This window comes from Trypanosoma grayi (assembly GCF_000691245.1).
Source record: "Trypanosoma grayi strain ANR4 Tgr_14_V1, whole genome shotgun sequence".
Classification (NCBI taxonomy): Eukaryota; Euglenozoa; class Kinetoplastea; order Trypanosomatida; family Trypanosomatidae; genus Trypanosoma; species Trypanosoma grayi.
The window spans coordinates 12,678-35,132 of record NW_008825633.1 but is presented as its reverse complement, the minus strand read 5'-3'; the positions used below and the strand labels follow the sequence as shown (position 1 = coordinate 35,132).

The 22,455-nt window shown below is 51.8% G+C and overlaps 12 protein-coding genes across 12 annotated transcripts; all 12 read left to right on the top strand.

Moving 5' to 3' along the window:
* Positions 1–184: 184 nt before the first annotated feature.
* DQ04_00141160 (hypothetical protein) lies at positions 185–925 on the top strand (the record flags this gene model as incomplete). Its single annotated transcript, XM_009308270.1, has 1 exon — positions 185–925. One exon carries the CDS (start codon positions 185–187, stop codon positions 923–925), a length of 741 nt encoding a protein of 246 aa, XP_009306545.1.
* Positions 926–1,496: 571 nt separating this feature from the next.
* Positions 1,497–4,016, top strand: DQ04_00141150 (hypothetical protein; the record flags this gene model as incomplete). Its single annotated transcript, XM_009308269.1, has 1 exon — positions 1,497–4,016. The coding sequence occupies one exon, from the start codon at positions 1,497–1,499 to the stop codon at positions 4,014–4,016; it is 2,520 nt and encodes an 839-aa protein (XP_009306544.1).
* A 305-nt stretch (positions 4,017–4,321) lies between these two features.
* Positions 4,322–6,592, top strand: DQ04_00141140 (hypothetical protein; the record flags this gene model as incomplete). Its single annotated transcript, XM_009308268.1, has 1 exon — positions 4,322–6,592. One exon carries the CDS (start codon positions 4,322–4,324, stop codon positions 6,590–6,592), a length of 2,271 nt encoding a protein of 756 aa, XP_009306543.1.
* A 201-nt stretch (positions 6,593–6,793) lies between these two features.
* On the top strand, positions 6,794–7,750 carry DQ04_00141130 (hypothetical protein; the record flags this gene model as incomplete). Its single annotated transcript, XM_009308267.1, has 1 exon — positions 6,794–7,750. One exon carries the CDS (start codon positions 6,794–6,796, stop codon positions 7,748–7,750), a length of 957 nt encoding a protein of 318 aa, XP_009306542.1.
* A 229-nt stretch (positions 7,751–7,979) lies between these two features.
* Positions 7,980–8,693, top strand: DQ04_00141120 (hypothetical protein; the record flags this gene model as incomplete). The annotated part of the gene is made up of 1 exon (XM_009308266.1): positions 7,980–8,693. One exon carries the CDS (start codon positions 7,980–7,982, stop codon positions 8,691–8,693), a length of 714 nt encoding a protein of 237 aa, XP_009306541.1.
* A 168-nt stretch (positions 8,694–8,861) lies between these two features.
* Positions 8,862–10,526, top strand: DQ04_00141110 (putative tartrate-resistant acid phosphatase type 5; the record flags this gene model as incomplete). Its single annotated transcript, XM_009308265.1, has 1 exon — positions 8,862–10,526. The coding sequence occupies one exon, from the start codon at positions 8,862–8,864 to the stop codon at positions 10,524–10,526; it is 1,665 nt and encodes a 554-aa protein (XP_009306540.1).
* A 319-nt stretch (positions 10,527–10,845) lies between these two features.
* On the top strand, positions 10,846–12,936 carry DQ04_00141100 (RNA helicase; the record flags this gene model as incomplete). The annotated part of the gene is made up of 1 exon (XM_009308264.1): positions 10,846–12,936. The coding sequence occupies one exon, from the start codon at positions 10,846–10,848 to the stop codon at positions 12,934–12,936; it is 2,091 nt and encodes a 696-aa protein (XP_009306539.1).
* Positions 12,937–13,189: 253 nt separating this feature from the next.
* On the top strand, positions 13,190–15,142 carry DQ04_00141090 (hypothetical protein; the record flags this gene model as incomplete). Its single annotated transcript, XM_009308263.1, has 1 exon — positions 13,190–15,142. The coding sequence occupies one exon, from the start codon at positions 13,190–13,192 to the stop codon at positions 15,140–15,142; it is 1,953 nt and encodes a 650-aa protein (XP_009306538.1).
* A 280-nt stretch (positions 15,143–15,422) lies between these two features.
* On the top strand, positions 15,423–16,346 carry DQ04_00141080 (hypothetical protein; the record flags this gene model as incomplete). Its single annotated transcript, XM_009308262.1, has 1 exon — positions 15,423–16,346. One exon carries the CDS (start codon positions 15,423–15,425, stop codon positions 16,344–16,346), a length of 924 nt encoding a protein of 307 aa, XP_009306537.1.
* Positions 16,347–16,775: 429 nt separating this feature from the next.
* DQ04_00141070 (cyclin L1) lies at positions 16,776–18,521 on the top strand (the record flags this gene model as incomplete). The annotated part of the gene is made up of 1 exon (XM_009308261.1): positions 16,776–18,521. One exon carries the CDS (start codon positions 16,776–16,778, stop codon positions 18,519–18,521), a length of 1,746 nt encoding a protein of 581 aa, XP_009306536.1.
* Positions 18,522–18,808: 287 nt separating this feature from the next.
* On the top strand, positions 18,809–19,384 carry DQ04_00141060 (hypothetical protein; the record flags this gene model as incomplete). Its single annotated transcript, XM_009308260.1, has 1 exon — positions 18,809–19,384. The coding sequence occupies one exon, from the start codon at positions 18,809–18,811 to the stop codon at positions 19,382–19,384; it is 576 nt and encodes a 191-aa protein (XP_009306535.1).
* A 405-nt stretch (positions 19,385–19,789) lies between these two features.
* DQ04_00141050 (hypothetical protein) lies at positions 19,790–21,100 on the top strand (the record flags this gene model as incomplete). The annotated part of the gene is made up of 1 exon (XM_009308259.1): positions 19,790–21,100. The coding sequence occupies one exon, from the start codon at positions 19,790–19,792 to the stop codon at positions 21,098–21,100; it is 1,311 nt and encodes a 436-aa protein (XP_009306534.1).
* Positions 21,101–22,455: the final 1,355 nt, after the last annotated feature.

Sequence of the window (22,455 nt, the reverse complement as noted above, 5' to 3'; positions counted from 1 at the left end):
AGCAATGCACATGAATGCCGAACCGTCAAACTGAGTAAACCGCAAGCGCAGGAAAACGTGACAGTGAACCATGCGAAGGAGATGCTGTAGGGGTCGTGCAGTGGCATATCATGTTATTTTCTTTTCGTTTTTTTTTTTTTGTTGTAGGTGTTGTAGGTGCAGGTGGAAGGGTAGGGGGAGGGGGATGTGCGCGGGAAGAGCCGTCAAGGATCCCGTGCTGGAGTCTCTATTCCACAGCATTCTAGGTGAGCAGGAAGAGCGCGAGGGTGGAGGTGGCGTTGTTTTGGGCTTGCCGCAGCTGGAGACCCTCGCAGAGATGATCGGGGTGTCGTTGGATGATAGCTCAATGTACCGTCTCGCTTGGAGCTGGTCATGCCAAACACCACTTGGCATTACAAAGAGTGAATTCATGAATGGCATGCAACTCCTAAGCTCTTCCATGAAGAAGGCCAAATCCACTCTGATGGCTCAGAGGTCGTTGATAAAGGCTACGAGCAAAGAGTTCGAACCGTATCTCTCTGCTATACGGAACCACATTGATGCGGTAGATGTTGAACTGCACAATGACTCAGGTCAATTCAGGCGGTTCTACCGCTTTATTTTTAGGTGGGTAAGGGCACCCGAAACAACGGCGAGAAACTTAGGCGAGATGGGAATGAATGTTGATACAGCAGTAGAGCTCTGGCGTATGTTATTCCCTGAGTATGGGCAATTCTCTCATCTGGACGATTGGATAACGTTCTGCACGACGAAGGAACTATTTCGTCGCGAGGCCGTAAGCCGAGATCTATGGGAGCAGCTACTGGAATTTACTGCGTTGACACGCTACGACACATACGATGTGAATGATGCATGGCCAAGTGCCATTGACGACTTCGTCGAGCACTTTAAGGCGACACGGGGGAAACCTAAGACGGAGGACTGAGTGCACCTTCCATACAACGACGAAGGTGGGGGAAGGAGAGGAGGATAGCATGGCCAGTCGTTACCATTATCTGGCAGCTTTTCTTCCGTTTTTGAATGAGGCGATGTGCGTCTATTGGAGTGGGGAAAGGACTGAGTTGCCCAAAGGGGGACACTGAAAAATAAAAAAAATACTCTAACAGACCTTCAAATGTTCTTCCCGCTAGGGCCGTTCTCAGGCGGGGGATTTTGGCCTGTTCTTATCAGTTTTTTTTCTTGTGTGCTGTGGAGTAGTGTGTGAAGGGTTGGAGCCCCCCTCGCAGTTTGCCCTGAGCAAAAAGAAAAAAAGCAAAACAAAATTATCATACTGCTATCTCTGCGGAGAGTGTTTTGGACTGTGAAATGTCTGGCTTTTGAGTTGCCCCTTTTTTTCTGATATCTCTCCTCCTCGACTATTTTTTTTTGCTCCCTTTGTTGCTGCACTTTTCTCTTCGCTGTAGTATCACGACTCGCCTCCGTGGCATCACACAGTCCGTGTTGTGGGGTGGGCGCAGGCGTGACGGTTGGACATCGGCAAGGCTTGGACTTACGCCATGGAAAAGTCCGGCCGCAACGAGGAGGATCTCTCGCTCCTTTCGTCATCCTCCACACTTCGAGATGAGAGGCCTTGTATGCAGAGCGATGGAGGCTCAGGTGCGCCCTCCTTCGCAACGGCGTGGTCGCCCAATTCGCTGTCTGGTTTTTTTCGAAGAGGCGGCGCGGCGCCGTCGTTTTTTTTTACTCGTGAAGCGCAGCTTAGTGGTAGCGCTAATGGCGATGATGATGATGACGGTGGTGTTGGTGGTGGTGGTGGCGGTGGTGGTGATGGCAGCAACAATGGCAGCAGTAAATCCCCGGTTAGTGCGTGCGTAGTTGTTGTGGGGGATTCTTGCAGTGGGCGCACAACCATCGCTGCAACTGCCGCCAAGGCTGCATCGCGCCTACGCTCTGCGATGGATTATCATTTTGCGAGTTCTGGTTCCTCCATGACCTATGCTTACCGTTCCTCCGTGTCAAAGAGGAAGGAGTGCTTGCTGCTGAATGTTGTTGATGGGGGACCCCTGCCGCTGCGAGGTGGTGCAAGTCGCCGTTTTTTGCCACGCTGTGACGCTATTATCGTTACTTTCGCTTTAACTGGTATTAAGCAAAAGCGACCAGGTGCAAAAAAGTTTTTATCTTTGATTGGAAGCAGCCGAAGTGGCAAAGAGGGTCCGCCTGTAATTATACACCCTAAAGACATTGCACTTCTGTATGATCTGCTTTCAATGGTTGTTGCGCGGGTAACCCCTGGTGTTTGCTCTCCCAAGATAATCCTGGTGGGTACGCACAAGGATTTATTGACGGATCAATCACCGAGTAGTGTGGAGCTTCTCCTAAAGGAATTACGCTCGATCTGCAGTGGTTTCTTGGATACGTTTCAGAAAGCACCGGTGTTAAACTCCCTCTTCGCTGTGAGTACACTAGATGGCTCTTGCATCCCTGAGAATCGAGGTGGCCCGAACACAGTAGCTGCAATGTGGAACTTTATTTGCGATGTCGCCTTGAAAGAAGCCGCGACGCGGGGGAACTCGATGCAAACTCAAATAGAGTTTAACAGGCCTTTCTTTCAGGACTCATTCTCTTCTTTTACCGGTGTGGTGCGTAATGCCCCCGATATGGGAGACGAACGAGTTTCAGCAAGATGGGGGATGCCTCATGATAGTAAAGATACTCTCTCTGGAAAGAGCACAAATGTTTCACCCTCAGCCGATTCTCTGATGGACCGAGTCCATGCAAAACTCTTACGTCTTATTTTTCACGTGAAGGCTGAACGCAAGACGGTTTTTATATACTTGAATGTGCTGTGGAGGCTGATGTATTCTTTGGGGTTTCCCAGTAAGAAACATTTCTTGACGGTTTTACAACAATTACAACTTGCTGGTGAATTGGTTTTATTTCACCAGCGGCCAAATGGTCTTTCAACACAAAATGTGTGCATTTGTCTCCAGCCACATCTTATTGAGCGTGTCCAGGCGACGGTGTTCCTGTATGCGAGCTACGTCAACTATCGATGTGAGGAGCACGGCAGGTTGCTGACAGATGTTAACTTGGAGGCATGTGGACGGTGCGACCGTAACCGAGATGTTTCACGTGGTGTGTTTCCACAAAAACTATTGCTTGAACTCGCTCGGAGGCTCAAACTTGCCTGCTCACCATCTGAGGCTGCAGTGACATTTGGAATGCTACTTTTGCTTTCTGATACGGCTTTCATGAGACGCTGTCGTGTACAATCCCTGATGAGCGTGGCGGCCATTCCCTCATTCATATCGCCACCTACCGAGGACGGTCTTGGGTCCTCATCCGCGTTGCCTGTCAATTATGTGGATCCCAGCATGACGGGGGGTTCATCGGAGAACCTCAACAATGGACTGGAGAGGTCACCACTGCTACCTTACGTACCGCTGCGAGGGGAGGGTTCGTCAATGGAGTATGTTGTCCCCAGCTTAATACGAGTTAAGTGTCCTGGTGAGGTAATCAATTGCGTGCGTCGCCTTGTCTCCGCATCGAGAAGTGTGAGGGAGGGAAGGTGGGGTCATTCTATGCCACGTCTTCTTGCGCTGCGTGGATGCCCTCCGGATTTCTTTCCAATGCTCACAAACCGCTTGCATCGTTACCTGGAGCCATCTTCTCCCATCTTTTCCCAGTCTCTTTGGCTAAGCGCTGCGGCGTCGGCCGGGCAGCCCGCTCCATTCCTGCGGATGTTCATCTGCCTCACGAATGATGAATGGACCAATTGTGCTGCGGATGATTGCCCGGAAGGTGGAGTGTCACTCCTTGAGCTCAACGCTTTTTCCGAGGTTGGCTACCTGCCGCTGATGCTGTTCGTTGACGACATCACGCGTCGGGTGGCAGCGCTCGTTCGCCACGAATTCCCGGGGATGCTCACCTGGACGCTGTCTAATATTCCCAAAAGTAAGAGTTCTTTGTCTAGTGACGGCGCTTACACCACTGGGGTGCTAAAAGGAATGGAAAAGCTCTCTGAAGTGGTAACAGTGCGGGACTTGGACAGCTTTTTTCATTCTCTTGACTATTAAGCAGGCGCATAGCCTTTGATGTGTGCCTGTGTGTGTGTTGGTGAGAAGAGCTTGTGAGTGAAAGGATCCGTTGTTGGCATACCTTTCGCGTGACAAATGAATGATACTATGTGTTTCCTTCGCCTTGTGTGACATTCTTTATATCTAATGAGCTGAAATATTTCGCTCTCTCTCTCTCTCTCTATATATATATATATATATATATATATGTTCCCATTCTATTTTCCTCCTCTTCTTCAAGAAGGCGGATACGGTGGCGTGCTTTTTTTTTTCTTTCCTGCTACCACCTTGATCTGCATTTCTACATGTCAAAGACATTGTGTGACGTGTTCCCAGACCCAGATGACGCTGTCTGCAGCTCGTTTCTCCGAACCACCGACGTCTCTGACAAGACCTGGCGCGATGTTGGCCTCATAGCAGATTCCGATGATCAGACGTTTTGGACAGTTGTTGCCAACCATAGGAACCTGTCGCTCGCGCTCAGTAACCTCATTGCTGCTATTGATGCGGCGCACGCCTCCGCTTTTCGCCGTCAAATAAAGCGCGACGATGAGCTTTCCCTCATAGTTCTTCTTGTTCGACTTGTGACCACCACGTCGGTCGTGCTGAGTGTCGGTGTCAGTATTACGGATGTGGCAAGACGGCTTGGAGAGCTTATTACTCCTCCTTTACTGATGCCTACATCGCTCATAATATTGCGTCATAGCGGGCCTATTGCATCTGCGACAATTACATCACTGATTCTTCAGAACCCTGGATATCTCTGTGCCATGCCAAGTACTGCTTCTTCTTGGTGCGATGTTACATCTCGTTTGGCTGTCCGCTGCGTGAGGGAAATGTCGAGAGGGAGACACCAGCGTCTCGCAGGCGACGTGATTCCGCTTTTCGAGCAGGTATACCGACATGTGAAACAACTGTGGGCCATTATGCATTGCTCCCCATTTCTCGCCGATTACGTACACTTGTCGCGCATGCTTCAGTATTTGCGAGTCGTAGTGGACTTGCTTTCACCAATTCTTCAGCATTTTATACTGACATGTGGTGGAATCACAAATCGCCGTGAACAGCTTTCAAAGGCAAATTCTGCTATTGTAAATGCTGCCTTGAATACCGCATCGGTGCTTGTGTTGTTCCGTACATATAACAAGGCTTCTGGCCAGGTCAGATCTCACTGCGTTGAGCGTGTTGTGAGATCCACCTACGAGGCCCTCACAACTTACATCACACAGAAGGTCCAAGGCTCCCCGTCCTTGCTGTTGTCGAACACCCGGCGGACGCTGACAATGATAATTCACGAGCTCGTGCCCCCACGGAAGGAAGTGGATGACTTGGAAGTGGGTAAAGTGTTGCAACGTTTAAGTAGCCCAGTTCCAGATAGCACGGATTTCATTGATGGCTTTGCTGGTGTTCGTCCTCGCTATTTTGAGTTGCTTCTGCTTGAGTTAGTACACCAGGGGCTCCATATTGACATGCTGCTGAAGAATAAGTTTATTACCGCACTCGAGGCTGAGGAACTTGGGGCGTCGGAGCGGAGCATCACGCTGGCAATTGTCGGCATCATCGAAGGAAGCGTCGGAAACACTGCAACTGAGGCGGTATGCACCCCTAGCAACACTGACAACGCAGTGTCATCAGCTCTGGAAACCCCACCTGTCACTGATGATCCTTTGGTAAAGGTTGTGCTGGAGGTTATGCCGCACTTCAACGTACAGGGTATCCTCGCGGCTTTGCGGTATTACAATAACGATGTGGAGCACTTTATTCTTGACGCTTCGATGGATAACATTGTCCCGCATATTCTGGAACAACTGACAGAGCCATCACCCCACACATTGTCGGGGCTGCCGTCTGCTCATCAAACAGACGCGCAGCCGAGCGAGGCGGGTGGAGCTGCCAACACCATCATCACTCCCACCGCTGCCACTGCCGCCGCCCAACACACTCTCACCTCGGCGGACTACAATGACGAGCTTGGTGAGGGGGACCTGAACCTATTTATCGGCTGCGATTTGTATGAGGCGATCAACGGCGATAGTAATGGTGCCAAGGATGAGAACAACGATGATCACATTTCTGGTAACGATATGCTGGACGCTATGGCGTACGCCACACACCACCCCGACGACCACCGCGGCGGGGCAGAAATGTTCGAGGTGGATGAAGCAATGCGCGAGAAGATACGCATGTTGACGGAGATGATGTACGAGGACGAGTATGATGACGCCCAAGAAGCCGGGGAGGTTCGCGGCTACGAGACTCGTAGAGGTGCGACAGATTCTGACATGTCCCTTTCGGGTGATGATGATAACACAATCACAGATGGCGCCAATGATAATGCACTGATGGATGCACCTCTTGCAGCGGCGGGAACGCCTTCACGCCACCACCGAACGGAGTACGACGAAAAGAAATTTCATGAGGCACGATCTAAACAGCGGGAAAAGAATGTGAATGCTGCAAAGGAGGCGCGCACAAAGACACCGGCGTACACAAAAAAGAATAAAACAGTTCGGAAAAAAATGCAGGATAAAATGGCGTTCACACGAGCTGTGAAGAAGGGCAAAGTGGAGTTTTGAGCTGCTGCCTTTGAAGGCGTTTCAACACTGTGTTTTGTCTGTTCCCCCCCCCCNTCACTGTTTCTGCTACTTGAGACAGTATCAGGTCTTTATTCTTCCACGCCCTCCTTGTCGTGTGTCGATGTGCTCGTTTATTCGCGGTTCTTTTTTTTCCCCCCTTTCGTATCTCTTGGCTTGCTTTTTATCGAAAAGTGGCCGGTGATGTGGCAGCGTCTGAGAGGCAACATTTTGACCTCGACAACGGTGCGGCCGGAAGCACCGAGGCTCGCATCGAGTACGGCCCTTGCAGAGCAAAAAGCAGGTCTGCGGAACCTGCACCAGTATCCTACTGCTCGATACAAGAGTTTGGTGAAGGACCGCCGTCGCTTTGCAAGAAATTGGTGGCTGACTGCTGGCAACAACTACGAGTTGGTTCACGAAGTAGGACACGAGCGAGAGGCCACTGAGTGCTTCGCAGAATACGCCCAGGATTCAAGTAACGATGTTTATCTCTTTTCTACCAACAGACTGGATGATCTTCCCCCGCGGGATAGACTTAACGCTATCGTCGGGATCATGCGGTCGCGCTGGAAGGTGAATGATGGTAACCGAGGTTTTGACAAGGCAAAACTGCTTCTCCAGGCTTTGGAGTGTTTTGCCGAAATGCGCTTATCTGGTCAGATCAAGGAGTTTGATGAGCTCCCGGAGCCGGACCAAGACACTTTCTTGCAGTACGTCGAAGGTTGCTCTCAGTTTGCGCAGGCGTGCTCCCACTCACATCCCAATGCTGCTGGAATTTTGCTCCGTGCCGCTCAGATATGCGAAGAGATGCGGTGTCCTGGAAAACGTGATGAAATGATTCATGTGGCTGAAGTTGCGGCCAAACGCCTGGACCGTGCATACTCGTTCAGTCGTCCACACGACGTGCTGAAGCCGATGCCGCCGTCACTGACTGATAATGAGGCCAAATTATGGTACAAAAGCACCAAGGAACTCGAGAACCGCTTTAAGGATAGGGCACCGCATGCTCTGGAAAAACGACGTCCTCCAGAATACATGCGCATTCATCAAGGCAAGCGGCAGTACCTTCCCAAGATGAAGGAGGGTAACAAGTATTTGGAGATGTTGAAATCTCCTGCGCGACCCGAGGTTGACAAATGGACATCGAACTCGGTGTAGTGTTTCGCTTTTTTTCCCCTTTTTTTTATTCGGGAATTTTTTTTTCCTCCTTTGCTTTGCCCATCATGAGCGTTCAGCTTTGAAGGAAAGACTGGCTTTGCCGAATACGTGAGTATTCTCATCTGCTTTCTTCGTTCCTTCTTCCTTACATGGGATACACACTTGCTTTGCACCTACTACGTTAGCGACGTGAACAGGCGCTAAACGGAAGGGTTAACGTCTTGTTACCATGTCGCACTACAACACCGGGATTGAGAATATCCCGTCGCTGTTTGACCTGGCGAGCGCCATGACCGGCTTCATCTCGGACTTCGCGCAGCTCGTGTTGGGTTCCACGCAGACCTCTTTCAAGGCGGCTGCGCTGGAGGATGATGACCCTGGCAGGTATGACCCGGCGACGCGGAGTTGGGAAGGAACCGATGGGATGCACTACCGCGTCCCACTTTACCCCATCCCTAGCGAGCGTCACACGCGTGATAAGACACGGAACATCAAAGTACTCATGGATAACTGCCGCCAACTTTGTGTTAATGATGAGTTACCCAGTACGAAAGAGGAGATGCAATTCTGGACGGCGTATCGGTTCATGAAGTATCAGATGTACTTGGCACCTACTTGTATCATCATGCCGCCTCTGTACATAATGTGGCGGATGTTCCATGACCGCATCCCTCGTCCAATGCGGGGTCGAACAATTCCCATCACTCTCTCGCTTGCTCTAGCAGAGCAGTGGGCAGAGGCGACCTACCCAGGACATCAGCTCCTGTCAACGGCTCTGAGGGCAAAAACACCAATGGGTGATGCCGCAAGAGCAGAATGGCTGCGGCTTCAGCCCATTGACATGCCTTTTTACATCTACACCGCTTACCAGTTCCAGCATTTTTTTGGGAACACACCAGTGGAGCTCCAGTTTGGTGGAGACGTCGCTTCGCTTTGCAATTAGCATGCACTTCTAAATGAGCTGTTCTCCGTGAAACTGTGGGATGTTTCGTTGTTGTGTGCATCTGGCCAGGGCTATTGTTATATGGCGATGTGCTCATTTTATCATGCAGGGCGAAAAGATTCTTTTTCACTTCTTTCTTTTTGGTTTTTATTTTTAAAGATGGCAAAAATGCTCCGCATATTTCGCTACCGCAAAGAAAACGGTGGGCAAGATGGTAGATTGACTGCTTTTTTGCGTGATGCCAAAGGCCAGCTGAGACTGTTTTCAATAGCAATGCTGATGCTGTGCGTTGCAACCTTTGTTGTTGTTGTCTCGTTTTGCTTCTACCCCGGTAACTCATCAGATACTTCCGAGGTGGTACCGCACCCACTTTCACGGACGCAGGAAAGAAAACAGGCACATAAGTCCTCCGCCTCTGTAGATTCAGGTGCGCGGTTTTGGCTAAGTGGATCATGGGGTAGCGTCTTGCGCGTGCCAGATGGATGCTGGGTGCATCCCCGTTTTGAAAGTTTTGCGTTTGCATGCCAACGAAAAGAAACAGGTAATCAGTCTCTGGTCGTCACGATGGAGTTAATGCCGCTCTTGATTTTGCATAAGGTTTATTGTCTTGCTTGTGACACACTGTTCCAAAGATTGACAGGGGTGCGTGTAGTATCTGATGAGTTAAACTCACGGAGCCATACAATAGAGAAACGGGGCGTACAAATTGTGGAAGTTACGCTGCCCCCAATCTCGGTGTCGTGCAGAATGTATGGGGGTAATGAAAAAGATGAATGGGGAATTCAAATAAATGGTCAGAATCCATCAACTTGTTTAGTTCGGTTCGATATACTTGCTTCACTTAAGGTTAAAGACGAGAGGGTGGTACATTCTGTTCCACCCATCTGCTTTGCTGCCGTTGGCGACTGGGGGTCTCCAAAGTCGGATCAGGCCATCGTCATTAACCAACTCACCCGACTGATGCAGCGCCATTGGGTGAAATTCATTGTTTCTACGGGGGATAATTTCTACCCGAGGGGAGTCCGTTCAACTCGGGACTCGGCATGGGTGAACACTTTTGAGCGTCCTTTCTCAGATACAAGATTCCATAGGCTGCCGTTTCTTATTTCTGTGGGAAACCACGACTTAGGAGGGAAGGTGTCGGCGCAGGTGATGTACGGGAAGGCGAACGCAAGATGGTTCTTTCCGGCACCTTACTTTGGCGTCACCATCCCTCTCATTAATCAGTGCGAGGAACCGAAGGCAGCGACCGGGAGTGGTGGTCCGGTAGAAGAAGCCGCGGCGTCATGTGTGGCTGACTTGCTAGACGTTTTTGTCATGAATAGCTATGATGACCGGTCGTGGGGACAGCAAGTGCGGAGTGGAGAGGCGTTCTTCGCCTCTTGCTCCAAGGATGCACGGCAACACCGCTGGCGGTTAGTGGTGAATCATGAGGCCCTTTTTTCAGGGGGGTTACACGGAGTCTTCCGATCACGTAACTCGCCGTTTCGTGAGCGTATGTTGCCATTTGTTGCTCAGCACCAAATCCATATGTACCTCAACGGGGATGATCATCTGCTGGAGGTGCACCACTTTAATGGGACGGATTTTTTCACCACTGGGGCTGGTGGTGGCTCTTTGCGCTACCAGAGCGAGAAAAGGTTTCCGACGACTGTGTGGCGCCCCGAAATGGTGCCCGGTATGAATGGAGACGGAGAGAGGTACGTGCTGGGGCCCACGCTGCACTGTATGTCACCATTCTCGGATGTGCTAACGACAGTGTTGTACAATGTTAGTGAGCAACATCAGGAGGAAGTATACCGTCACACCACGCGTTACAAGCGAGGAGGTTAGTTGGTGTAATTACTGTGTTCATTTGCGTTTTGTTTGTCTCTGTATGTCTGTCTGTTTGCCTGCTTGTGCCTCTGTGTGTGTGTTTTTGCGAGTGCGAGAGTCCCTTCTGTGTTTAGGGCATCAATTTTTGCTTTCTGTTTTTTTTTTGTTTTTCTTCATTGGATGGGGTTCTGAGCACGGGGACAGGAGAGACGTAGGGTGGGCGAGTGACAAGAGGAGACGTGGCACCTTTTTTCCTTTGGTGCTTCGCTATTCGTTCTGTTCTGGGGCAGACACATTGGAAAACCTCTCCTCTTTATTAAATAAAAGAACCGACCACATGCCGAGTTGCCAGCCGGCTCCCATGCAGCTGCCGGTGGCAGAGGCGCGCGAGGCCATTGTGCGCATGATCCGGCGCCACAATACCGTCATCATTGTTGGCGAGACAGGCTCTGGCAAAACGACGCAGATACCGCAGTACGTGTGGGATGACATTGTGTCAAGAGAGCCACCTGGGCGGGGTGGCATCGTGGGCTGCACGCAGCCTCGACGTGTGGCGGCCGTCAGCATCGCCCGCCATGTGGCGGCGCAACGCGGGGGCCGTGTGGGTGGCGAAGTAGCGTACGCCGTGCGCTTTGACGACACATGCGGCCCACAGACTCGAGTGAAGTACATGACAGACGGTATACTACTACGCGAAATCCAAGCCGATCCAGACCTAACACGTTACCGCTGTTTGATTCTCGACGAGGCTCACGAGCGGACGCTGCATGGCGATGTACTCTTTGGTTTTTTGAAGGACATTGCCCGGCGAAGGAAAGGGACGCTGAGCATTGTCGTAATGTCCGCCACCCTTAACGCGGAACATTTCTCCAAATTCTGGTGGAATGCTCCAATTGGGGTTGTACACGGCCGCACATACCCTGTCACTATTTACCACACGGTGGAGCCACAGGCCGACTACGTTGAGGCTGCCGTGAGCGCCCTTCTGCAGATTCATGAGAAGGAGGAGCCGGGAGATGTGCTGTGCTTTCTTACTGGTCAGGAAGAGATTGAGGACGCAAAGCGTATTCTTGAGCAACGGATAAAGCTGCTGCCGAATCACGTGCGAGACTTTCTCGTCCTGACGCTTTACTCTGCCATGCCATACGAGCAGCAGCTTGCGGTGTTCGAGCCCACTCCGTCTGGAAAGCGCAAAATCATTCTCGCAACTAACATTGCAGAGACGTCTATCACGGTCGAGGGTATCAAGTATGTGGTGGACAGCGGTGTGGTCAAGGCAAAGCACTTCAACAGCAAGACGGGGATGGAGGTGCTGTCTGAGGTGGACGTCAGTCGCGCGCAAGCGACGCAGCGCACAGGGCGTGCGGGGCGTATGGAAGCTGGCAAGTGCTTTCGCCTCTACACAGCGCAAGCCTTTGAGTCGTTGGCGGAGAACACCGTGCCGGAGATCCAGCGGAGCTCGCTCATCAGCGTGGTGCTGCAGATGAAGAGTCTTCGCATTGAGCGAATTATGGACTTCGAGTTCATGGACGCACCAAATCCACGCGGTGTTGCGAAGGCGGAGGAGACGTTGATGCTCCTCGGCGCGCTGGATCGTCAGGGCCGAATCACGCCACTGGGGATGCGCTTGACGGATTTCCCCATTGATCCGATGGCTGCGATGGTGTTGTTAGCAGGGAAGGCGCTTGGTGTGGCGCGTGACGCGGTGGTGGCGATTGCTATGACGAGCACAGAGAATCTGTTCGTCACTTCGCGCGAGATGAAGGGCGGTGCTGACAGATGCAAGGCGGCGTTTGCCAAGGCGGCTGGTGACCACGCAACCTTACTAGGCATCTATTATGCCTACAAGCGATCACCAAAAGATCAGAGGAAGATGTGGTGCGAGGCCAACGCCATCAACCAGCGGCAGGTACTCAAAGCGGAGGATGTCATGACGCAGCTCACTGCAATCCTGAATGAGCGCAGCGACGAAGAGTTGCTACCGCTGCTGGTGCAGAGGTCGTCCCGTGTGGAACTCGGTGACTGTGCGTTGCACCGAAAGCGTCGACGTGACGACGACGATGGTGATGATGATGATGGTGGCGTCGGCGTGGTGCGCCACGATAATGATGCACATGAGGCACTCAATGGGCACGGGCAGGGCAAGACAAAGTTGCGCGACTTTGAGTTGCTGCGACGCGCACTGTGTTATGGGTTTTGTCTCAACGGCGCATTCTACAACGCCAAGATCGGAAACTACCAGACCGTGGTGGGACAGCAGGTGGTGCACCTTCACCCCTCATCTGTGCTGTTCGCCCAACGCAAAAAACCAGCGCTGGTGGTATTTAACAGCGTGGTACGCACGACGAAACGGTACATGAAAGACGTCTCGGTGGTGCAGGAGGAGTGGCTCCGCGACGCAGCTTCTTTTCTAACCCCTGTGGAGTGAGTGGTGCTTTCGCCGCGTCCTAATGTTCATGGTGTAAGTTCCTTAAAGATCTGTGGATTAGAGATGCGGGGCTGCTAAATTTTATCGGTTTGTTTTGTCCCCATGCTTCTTCTTTTAATCGCTTTTGTTTTGTATAGTGACAGAACGTGGTGACCATATAAATAGAGCAATTACATATACATATAAGGAGTGAGAGCGAGAGGGAGAGGGAGAGAGACTTGGAGAACGCAACTATTACCATTGGAGGAGCAAGATGGGGGCTTTTGCGTCGCGTGGTTCTGGTGTGCCCAATTCGACCCGTTTAGCAGAAGAAGGCGATGCCGAAAACGTGCTTCGTGATTTTGACATGTCTGCACCAACTGCAGCTGTTATCGGTGCTGGCATTGCTGGTGTGCATGTCGCATATGAACTTGCGCGGCTTGGTTTTCGTGTTACCGTCTTTGAACAGCACCGTGGAATTGCACTGGGGGAGACGCAGTATAGTCTTCCTTTTATTGGCGTCGGCTTCCTTCACCCGTACATTTATACACTGCGTATGCGTCGTGAGCTTCTGCGCGGAACGCTGTCGTTCGCGTGCCCAGACATCATTTCGGTAGAAGACTCATGGAATTCTTTCTTTTCTGCCGCTATCCACCGCTGGCTGTGGGCGCGCCGCTGGAGCGCGCTCAGCCCAGAGCAAGTAATGCGCTACACGAACAATCTGTCACACCTGAGCGTCGGGGTTGTTGAGGAAATGGTCAACAAGCACCAGAGCCTGGCACCGTACATTCTAAGCCGCGACGTCTCTGTTGGTGTTCTCGCGACGACGCCCCACAGCGACGACGAAGTGACGGCAATGCCCACGTCACATCCTGCACCGTTGATGATTGATCCGGTCGGATGGACGCGCGAAGTGGCAAAGATAGCCAATGAAAAGTATGGTGTGCAATTTGCGCTTGGTGAGAGATTGCTTGACATGACCACCTACTTGCGGTATGACGCGGAGATGGTATCCACACTTCGGTTTTCCCGCGAGGTTGAAGGTCGCGTAGAGTGTAACAACCGCCGATTCGACGTGGTTGTGCTTACGGCCGGTGCCCAGACTGGCGAGCTGACGTGGGGTTCCTCGCAGCTTCCCATTATTGGCCTGGGCGGCTGCTCTGTCGCGCTGCAATCGACTGCTGGAAAGGCACTGGCTCATTTGACGCGTGTGCTGTCCACATTTCCGACTGGCATGGTATCATTGTCACCACGAAGTCACTTGATAGCGTATAAGACTCCCAGAAGTGATGATGCCACGGGTGATGTGAGTGACGTTGACAATGATGTCGGGGAGACTATTGTTCTACAGGGATTGCTATCCTTTGACACCACAAAGAAGACACAACCAAGTCTCACGGGGACATTATCACGCTTGGAGGCGTACCTTCGTGTGAAGTGCGGCTTGGAAGTCCCATTATTGCGGGAATATCAGCAACAGCAACAAGAGAAGCGACAGCATCAATATGCTGGTAGCAATAACGGTGAGGCGGATACTTCATCTGGTTCCATTAGTGTCACGCGATACATTCGAGCTTTTACTCCGGACGGTGTGCCACTGATATCAAATAACGGAGCGGCGTTTAACTCCTTCGTTTGTGCTGGGTTTGGGGATCATGCACTTGACATGGCGCCAGGCTCAGCGAGGATACTAGCGAAACTCGTTGAAGTGGAGGCGTGCGTAATGCTTCACGACGACGAGGATGATATGAAACAGAAAGGGCGACTTGTAGATGGTGTGATGGCAGAGGGGCGACTGGCACATGTACGCCAGGAGTTGCAACTGCTGCTCAACGGTTTCCTCACCCCCTCCACACCTTCTTCACAGGGCCAGGCTATGGAAACATTTTCTCAGAATCCTTTTTCTTCGACCAGATTTCATGGTGTCGTGAAGGATGAGGTACATGATGTGACGCACATCTCACTTCTGCATCGTCTGTCGAATATTGAAACAAGACTCGTGCAGGCGTGTGAACCGTTGAATCACTACATCAACCAGAAGGCCATCAAGTTGGCGCGTCAAGACAATATGCCTGACTGGCTGAGAACGATTGTGTACTACTACTTCAATGATGTGGAGGATGACGAAAAGCTTAAAGAGTCCTGGCAGAAGTACGCAGAAGGCATACAGCGGATTCGCAAAGAGTTTGAAGGCAGTTCACATTCATCCTCTTCGTCATCGCCGTGAGAGGTGCCACATGGAAGCCCTGGTGAATGGCTTGATTGACGTAAAGCTTTGGGGTTTCTGCTTTCCCAGCAATGGGGTGCGGATATGTTTGTGAGTTTGTTTTTCTTGTTGTTTACTGTTGTAATCTGAGTGTGTTTGTGTATATCTGCATACAGGTGTTTTTTTTTTTTAATTCCTCCCCACTCTCGGCGTATGGATGAAGTGAGAGAAGGTAGAGAAAAAGTGGGGGAAGAGGGGTTAGAAAGGAGGAGGAGCCAAGACGTTTGTGCGGTGTGGCCCAATGCGACCGTGGGTGGTAGTTGTGTCTCCTCTGTTGGTAGTCACACTGCTGCTGTTGCTGCTGTTGCCCACCACAGTGAGTGCGAAAAAGGAGAAGCCGCTCCACTCTCCTTTCCCGAAGGATGTGATCGACGCGATCAGCTGCGATGTCTGCAGTGTCTTGGTGAAAAAGGCGTACCATGACGTGGAGGTGCTCTTTGCCGCGAGTGCCGAGACGCGTGTGCGTGTTAGCGAGGACGATGTGCTGACGGCTATTGAGGACGTCTGCAACCCCTTCACAGAGCAAGGCCAGTGGATACGCCGGCTCGCCGTGAACAATTCCGCTGACGCCGCCCCGCACAGACTCCGCATGGGGTTGCTTCCGGTTTACACGAAGTGCAAGCGCACCTGCACCACTGTGGTGGAGGCGTGCGAGGCGATCGTTGACCACGAAACCATGGATCAGCTGACGCCCAAGTTGCTGCGCCTAAAGGAGTACGTGAATGACGATGCGTTTGCGCAGGCCTTGTGCCACGTAACACCATTTTGCAGAGACCAGCGCGGTTTGCCGGAGCAGCGGTCTACCGAGCTGCGCGCGATGATCGCCGCGGACGTCATGGAAGAGATTGATCCGAAGGAAATGGAGGTGGAGCGGATGATGGACCAGATGGAACGGAAGGAGAAGCGGCGACACGACATCTTTACGCGCGACGAGATCGCCACGATGCAGGCTGGTCTCCTGAAGGGCGACAAGGAGACAGTGGCGCAGGTAGACCCGGCCATCATGGACCTCAACGATCGGGAGTTCGCGGCGCTGCAGGCGATGGCGCGGGGCCAGAAGGGGAGCCCCCACGCTGCTGATCAGCCGCAGATGATGGGCGACTTGGTCCAGGACAACGCTGACAGTGTCGATGATAATATGGACGAAGAGGAAGGGGATTTGTAGCTGTCTTGGCACCTTCTTACAAACTGCGGGGCAAATGAGAAAACACAGTCGTGTACGCAGAGAGAGGAACGTGTGCCTAATTGCGTGGACGGGGAGTGAGAGAGAGAGAGAGAGTGGCAGTGAGGGACTGAAAAGGCTTATAACCGGCGTTTTTGGAACAGGGAAGGTATCCTTGGGCGAAATCGCAAAACTGAAAATTTTACTTTCTATTATTATTAAAAATATACGCGTGAAAAAAAACACTAACCCCACACTATGTTTTCGTACAAGTATGTGTGCTTCCTTAATGAGCTTTATTTGTTCCTACACGCTCGTGCTTCATTTTTCTTTTTGCTATTTTTTTTTTTCATTTTAAGCAGCATCACGAGGAAGCAGGCACGCTGCGGGGGAAAGAAGTGCAAGGTGCGGCAAACACGGTCTTGAAGCGCCATGCCCTTGCCTACAGGATGGGTGGATAGGGCTAGGCGTTGCTACTGCGCGTACGGGGCAGACCTAATTCGAACGGGATGCATTCTTCTTTCCACTTCCCCTTCAGTGACGTACAGAGCCGGCGTCTTGTTTCAGCGCTTTCAGAAGGTCGCCGAGAAAGTCCGTCAAAAACGAGGTGACTATCAAGGAGGAGGTGACGTTCTTGGGGCAGAAGATAGCGGTGAGCCGGCAGGTGCCGTACAAGCAGTGCCGTATGTTGTGCCGCCTCACGCTGGAACGGAGCGCCCATCCTCGGGGGTTCTCGTACTAGGTGACTTGTATGCCCCGCTTCAGTACTGTCTGGAACACTTGCACAAGCACGACGACATTGCGTACTTGGCAGCAGCGTGCATCCTCATTGCTGCGAAAGTCGAAGGTCCCTCAACGCAGATTCGCTGCATTGTGGACATGTTTATGCGCCTCAACCAGCGTCGTCGTGATGAGCCGGTTATCGAGCAGCTGCGGCCGCCGCCGGAACGGTACGATGACTTCAAGGCATGTGTGATTGAGGCTGAGGAGTTGCTGCTGCAGGCGCTTGGATTTCAAACCTTTGTGGAATGCCCGTTCAAATACGCCATCTTTTTTCTCGGCGTTATAGTCGAGAACGAGGAAGTGGAGAGCAGCAACAGCGATACCACGACAACGGTGGTGAAGAGATCTGTGTTCTCGGATACTGCTTCGTTTGTGAATCCAGCTTTGAGAAAGTGGCTTGAAGAGGCGGTGTCCTGGCTGAATGACATTCCCCGTTCTCTGGAACTGTTTGCGGAAGACGTGCATGTGCTTGCACTGTGCGCACTCCTTGCCACGCAGGGTTCCAACGTCATTGAATGTCTCCCCGACAACTGGACCCTGGCGTTCGGAGTGGAACGATCCAAGATAGATACCGTGTTGCGACTCCATCGTGATCTTCTTGGAAAAGCTGTGAGTTCTGAAAGCATCAACGCTCGAGCTCTCTTAGCAGAGCTCCCCGCGCCGTGTTGTAAAACAGAGGCAACCGAAGAGGCAGCGACCCTTGACACAGTGGCTAATGTACCCGTCGTGGAGAACACGCCAGTTGTTCCCGCGCCGCTGCAGCAGACAAAACCTGCCGACTTGAATCCTCCCTTGACGGTGCCAAGCCAGGTAATACCCATTGTTAACGTGTCACCGTTCGGTGCGCCCAAGCTGGTTCTACACCCCAACCCTGTTGTGGGCAGCAACCCCGTCGTGCAGAGTCTCCACGGTAGCCTAGGCATTCGTATCGGCGGGCACATCAGCAGTATGTCGCTGGAGAGCCATCCCACGTCGATCTTCCCCGAGCAGCCCGAAAAGGAGATGGTGTTTGAGGACCTGAACGACGCGCGGCGGCGGTGGCGACAGGAGGAGGAGGAGAAGGGAAGGGAGAAGGATAAAGGGAGGGAGAAGGAGAAGGAGAAGGAGAAGGACGAAAAACATACGAAACAGAGGCGGAGGAGCAGCAGCCGCCGAAAGCGCCATCGTTCCGGCGACAGACGTCGAAGCCGCTCAAACAGTCGGCGAAGGGAGGACAGTCGCGAGAGACGAAAGCGGCGGTACTCCTCCAGCGCACACAAGGACAGGGCTCACCGCAGTGAGCAACAGATGCAACATCAACAACATCACCGCTCGAAGGGTGACCACAAAGACGATAGACAGCGTCAGGCCGACCGGCAGCGCAATGACACCAGACATCAGCGTCGCCGAAGGTGAGAGGAGGCTCTTGTGCATCTGTGTGTGTGTGTGTGTGTGCTTGCGTATGCTTGTGTGTCCCTGAGCCTACGATTGATGCTAGTTTAAGATTGTCGAGAACAGCAAAACTGGTGGAAGGTGACAACGGCTCTTTTTAAGTGTTCCTTTTGTTTTTTTGTAGCGTTTCAGTTATGTCCTTTTCCCTTTTTCCCCCATACTCTTGGAACTGCAAGACAACACAATAGCAGGCCGCGCATCTGTGTGTGCATGTGCTGAGGGAACGGGTGCCGGGTTGTGGTTGTCCCCAAATGCATGCCTGGAGTGCCCACAGTGTTTCAGCGCTGCTCACGGACCTGGCACTGAATAGCTACGCTGATCACCTGGCCTCACAGCGTGCACTGTCGGATAATTCGAACGGAGGGACGGCGCCAGGTGCCGTTTGTCTCGAAGAGGCACTGGCACCGCTGCAGCTGATCCACGGAAAAGTGTTTACGTCAGCGGTAGGGATTGCCCTCCATGGGGCTGAGCTCATCATTCGCTACGTTGCATGTGACAAGCTCGAGGAAGGTGAGAGGGAGGAGGAGGAGGAGAAACAGCAACAACAACAACAACGACAACCCTGGAGTGGCGACGGTAGTGAAAGTAGCTTCACTGGCAGGTGCCTCTACTTCGTTGGTGAGCATCGTATCCTGTCTCCGTATTACTGCCCGTGTGGGGCGTACGGTTACCAGAGCATCCGGCGTCAGGAGATGTGGCTATGCAAGCATCTGCTGGCACTCCGCTTGGCGCTCCTACTCGAGCGACGCGGCCTCGTGAATGACACCATACGGGTACGAAGAGTGACCATGTGCCAGTTCCGGGATATGATGCAGCGGTTGGACTAGAGTTATCCTCGCTTTGTTTCTTTTGTTGTTATTCAGAGGATTCATCAGCCACCGACAGAATTTACTTGGATTCCTTCCTTCCTTCCTGATCCCTTGGGGATTTCTCCTCTTTTACTGCTTCGACTCTCTGTCTCTCTCTATTTCTCTCTGCATTTCCACGTTGCTATATGTGTTTTTGTTTTTGTCCCTTAAAGAAGTATTGCGCCAATTATTGTTTGCTCTTCCCTTTGCTTTTTTTCCTCTCCCCCCCCTGTCTGCCGCTGCTGCTGCTGCTGCTGCAGTTTGTAGGAAAACAACAGTTGATTCATTTGTTGTAGCTGTTTTCGTTTTAGCATACCTGCTTCTCACGCCGCGTTCCCCTTTTTTTGTTTCATGCCACCTGCGGAAAGGGTATCTCTTCCGCGCATGGACGATGCAAGGGTGATGCGGCCGCAAGGTGAGGAGGCTGGCCTGATTCGCGTGCTCTCTACCATTTGGGACGCTTCATGGGAGCAACCGCAGCGTTCGCCGCGAGAGTTTTTCATATGGCCGACCTTTCCGATCCGCTACATGTACACAACAAGGCTGCTCGTCAACCTACTGTGGTTCTCACGGAATTACTTGAATTTAGCCTTTTTGATTTCCCTACTGGTGGTTTTTTTCATTCCGCCCTGCGCCTTGGTCGTCGCGGTGAGCAGCAGCATGCACCTAATGAAGAGGAGTGCACCCTTACTTAGCAACACGCCAACGACCAACATCGCGGATGACAATACAGTGAAGAAGGGGTCTGGCCGAAGCCTTATGGCTGCATGCCTGACGCTTCTCCAGGTGCTTTGCTGTATTTTTGTGTGGTATCGCTGTGGGCTGCTTTCCATTGTGCTGAGCATCATCATTGTGACAATGCCGGTCCTATCTCACGCCTTCTTTGCGCCCTACACTGACGAAGCCTTCGAGTTGTACTGCAGTGTGCTTCGCCAGAGGGAACTGCCAGTGCCGACGCCGCGCTCACCTACGCTCATGTTCTCCGCAGTGGACCCCCGATTCACCGTCCTTAGCAAGCGGGAGAGCGTCGTGGTAAGCCCTCAGCGGCGTAGTACTCCACGCAGCCTCATTTCATCGCCTCGCTCCTTGACGCCGTTTCGGAGACCATACAAGGAGGAGGGCCCAAGCTTGTTGAGTCGGATGAAGAAGAACGGCATTTCAGAGGGCTCAAGGCGCATTTCTTCCAGAAATCCAAAGTGCACAGAGAGAATGTCTCCACCCACATATGGGAAGGTGCAGCGGATTGAAGAGGGTCCCGAGAGGGCCGCCAAGCTCGCAGCTCCACGCGAAGCTGAAAACCCCAGTAGCGAAGAGGTTGAGTGTGTTTCGCATTACCTGAGGTTCCAGTTTAATAGGGAAGATGTGGCCTTGATGCCTCTGTCTCCGACGTCTGGGGTGTCTCCAGTACTTTGTTTACCAACCGTGGAAAGTGACGGTGAGAAGGCAAAGGACTTCGCTCTGGAAAAGGACAGTTTCGATGCACGAGATGTGCAGTGCGCGAAGTTCCCCTTCAGCGACATCTTGGTGGCAGAAGAGTCGATGAGTAGCAGTGGCGTTGCAGTGATTTCGCCATTTGCCGCGTCGTGTAACTGGTGTGCTTCCCCCAAGTGCAATGAATGTCTTAGCGAGACGCCTTGTAGCGAACGCGTATTCGAAGGGGGAGTGTCAATCACGCAGCCGTGTATGAGCGAGTAGGGTGGGGAGTGTTTGGCTAACAGAAATGGGCTCATCAAGAGAGAATTCACTGACATCATTAAACATAATGTTGCTTTTTTTTTTTTGTTTTTTTCCTTTGCGCGCGCGTGTGTGTGGTTTCTTTTTTTGTTTTTTTTTTTGTGTGTGTGGTGCTTGCTCTACTTCCACTTGCTGAATTCGATTGTGTGAAAGCAGAACGAAAGATGACTGTTGATGGAGATTGGGCGACGGTGATCCGTTGACAAGTGCGTCGAATGGGGAGTGAATTGCCGCTACCTCTGGTGAGTCATTTGCTGTGTGCTTGTGCGCTCACTCCCCAGACGCTAACGCATGGATATATATATATATATATATATATATATATATATATATGCACCGATGACCCATTATCATTGAAAACTCTTATTATTTCCCATGTGGGGGTGTGGACTGCACGATAGATTGCCACTTCGTACCCAAGGGAGGCAAAAGCGGAGGTGAAGGAATGTGCTCTTCATTCTTTTCCCTATCGAGTTGGAAAGTGTGTGCATATATGCGTTTTGCGGCGATATTGTGGTTATGAATGTGGACGAGAACTGATCCGCACATTTTGCCACCTGTTGGTGACTGGCTCTGTTTCTTGCGTGCCCAGCGGTGCGTTTCACCGGTTTGGTGTGTGGTGACCAAGAATTTCTGTGTGCGCTTGCTCGCGCCCAAGGAGTTTTATCACCACGGCAATGATGTTCGCTATTCTACATACGTGTAAGAAATGTTAATCTTATTTGAAAAGCAAGGAGACCCCCCAAAAAAAAAAAACGAAGGACCTGAAGAGAAAGAAAACAGGGAAGAACCGGCCGAGTGAATAAGAAAAAATAAGCGTGGCGATCACAGACCTCGGAAAGACAATTGCTGCGCTGCGAACGCTGTTGTTTGCTTCTGCCTGGATGGGGCGTGAAGCACGTGGAGGACGAAAAGGGTGACTGGGGTTGAGGGGGGATTCCACAAGGAGCGGTACCTGACGACGCTGGCGTCATGACGCCGCCACGGAATGAAATTAACAAGAAGCAAACAATTTGTAATGTATGTATATATATATATATATATGCGTGTGTGTGTGTGTGTAGTGAGAAAGAAGACGGAAGGAAAAGTGTGGCGTGGTGTGGTGTTTATATCCCTGCATGCATGTGTGTTAAGAGCTATGCTGACCACGCCATCGGTGCAGCTACAGCAACAGACACAGAGCATGAAGAGGGTCAGTCACTTCTTCACTGATCTCTTTTTTTTTGTAGTAGTTGCTGCTATTGTGAGTTGCCGTCGTTTTTTCCATTATCTTTCATTGCTTTTCTTTTTACCACACCTCCGTTTTATTTTTTTTT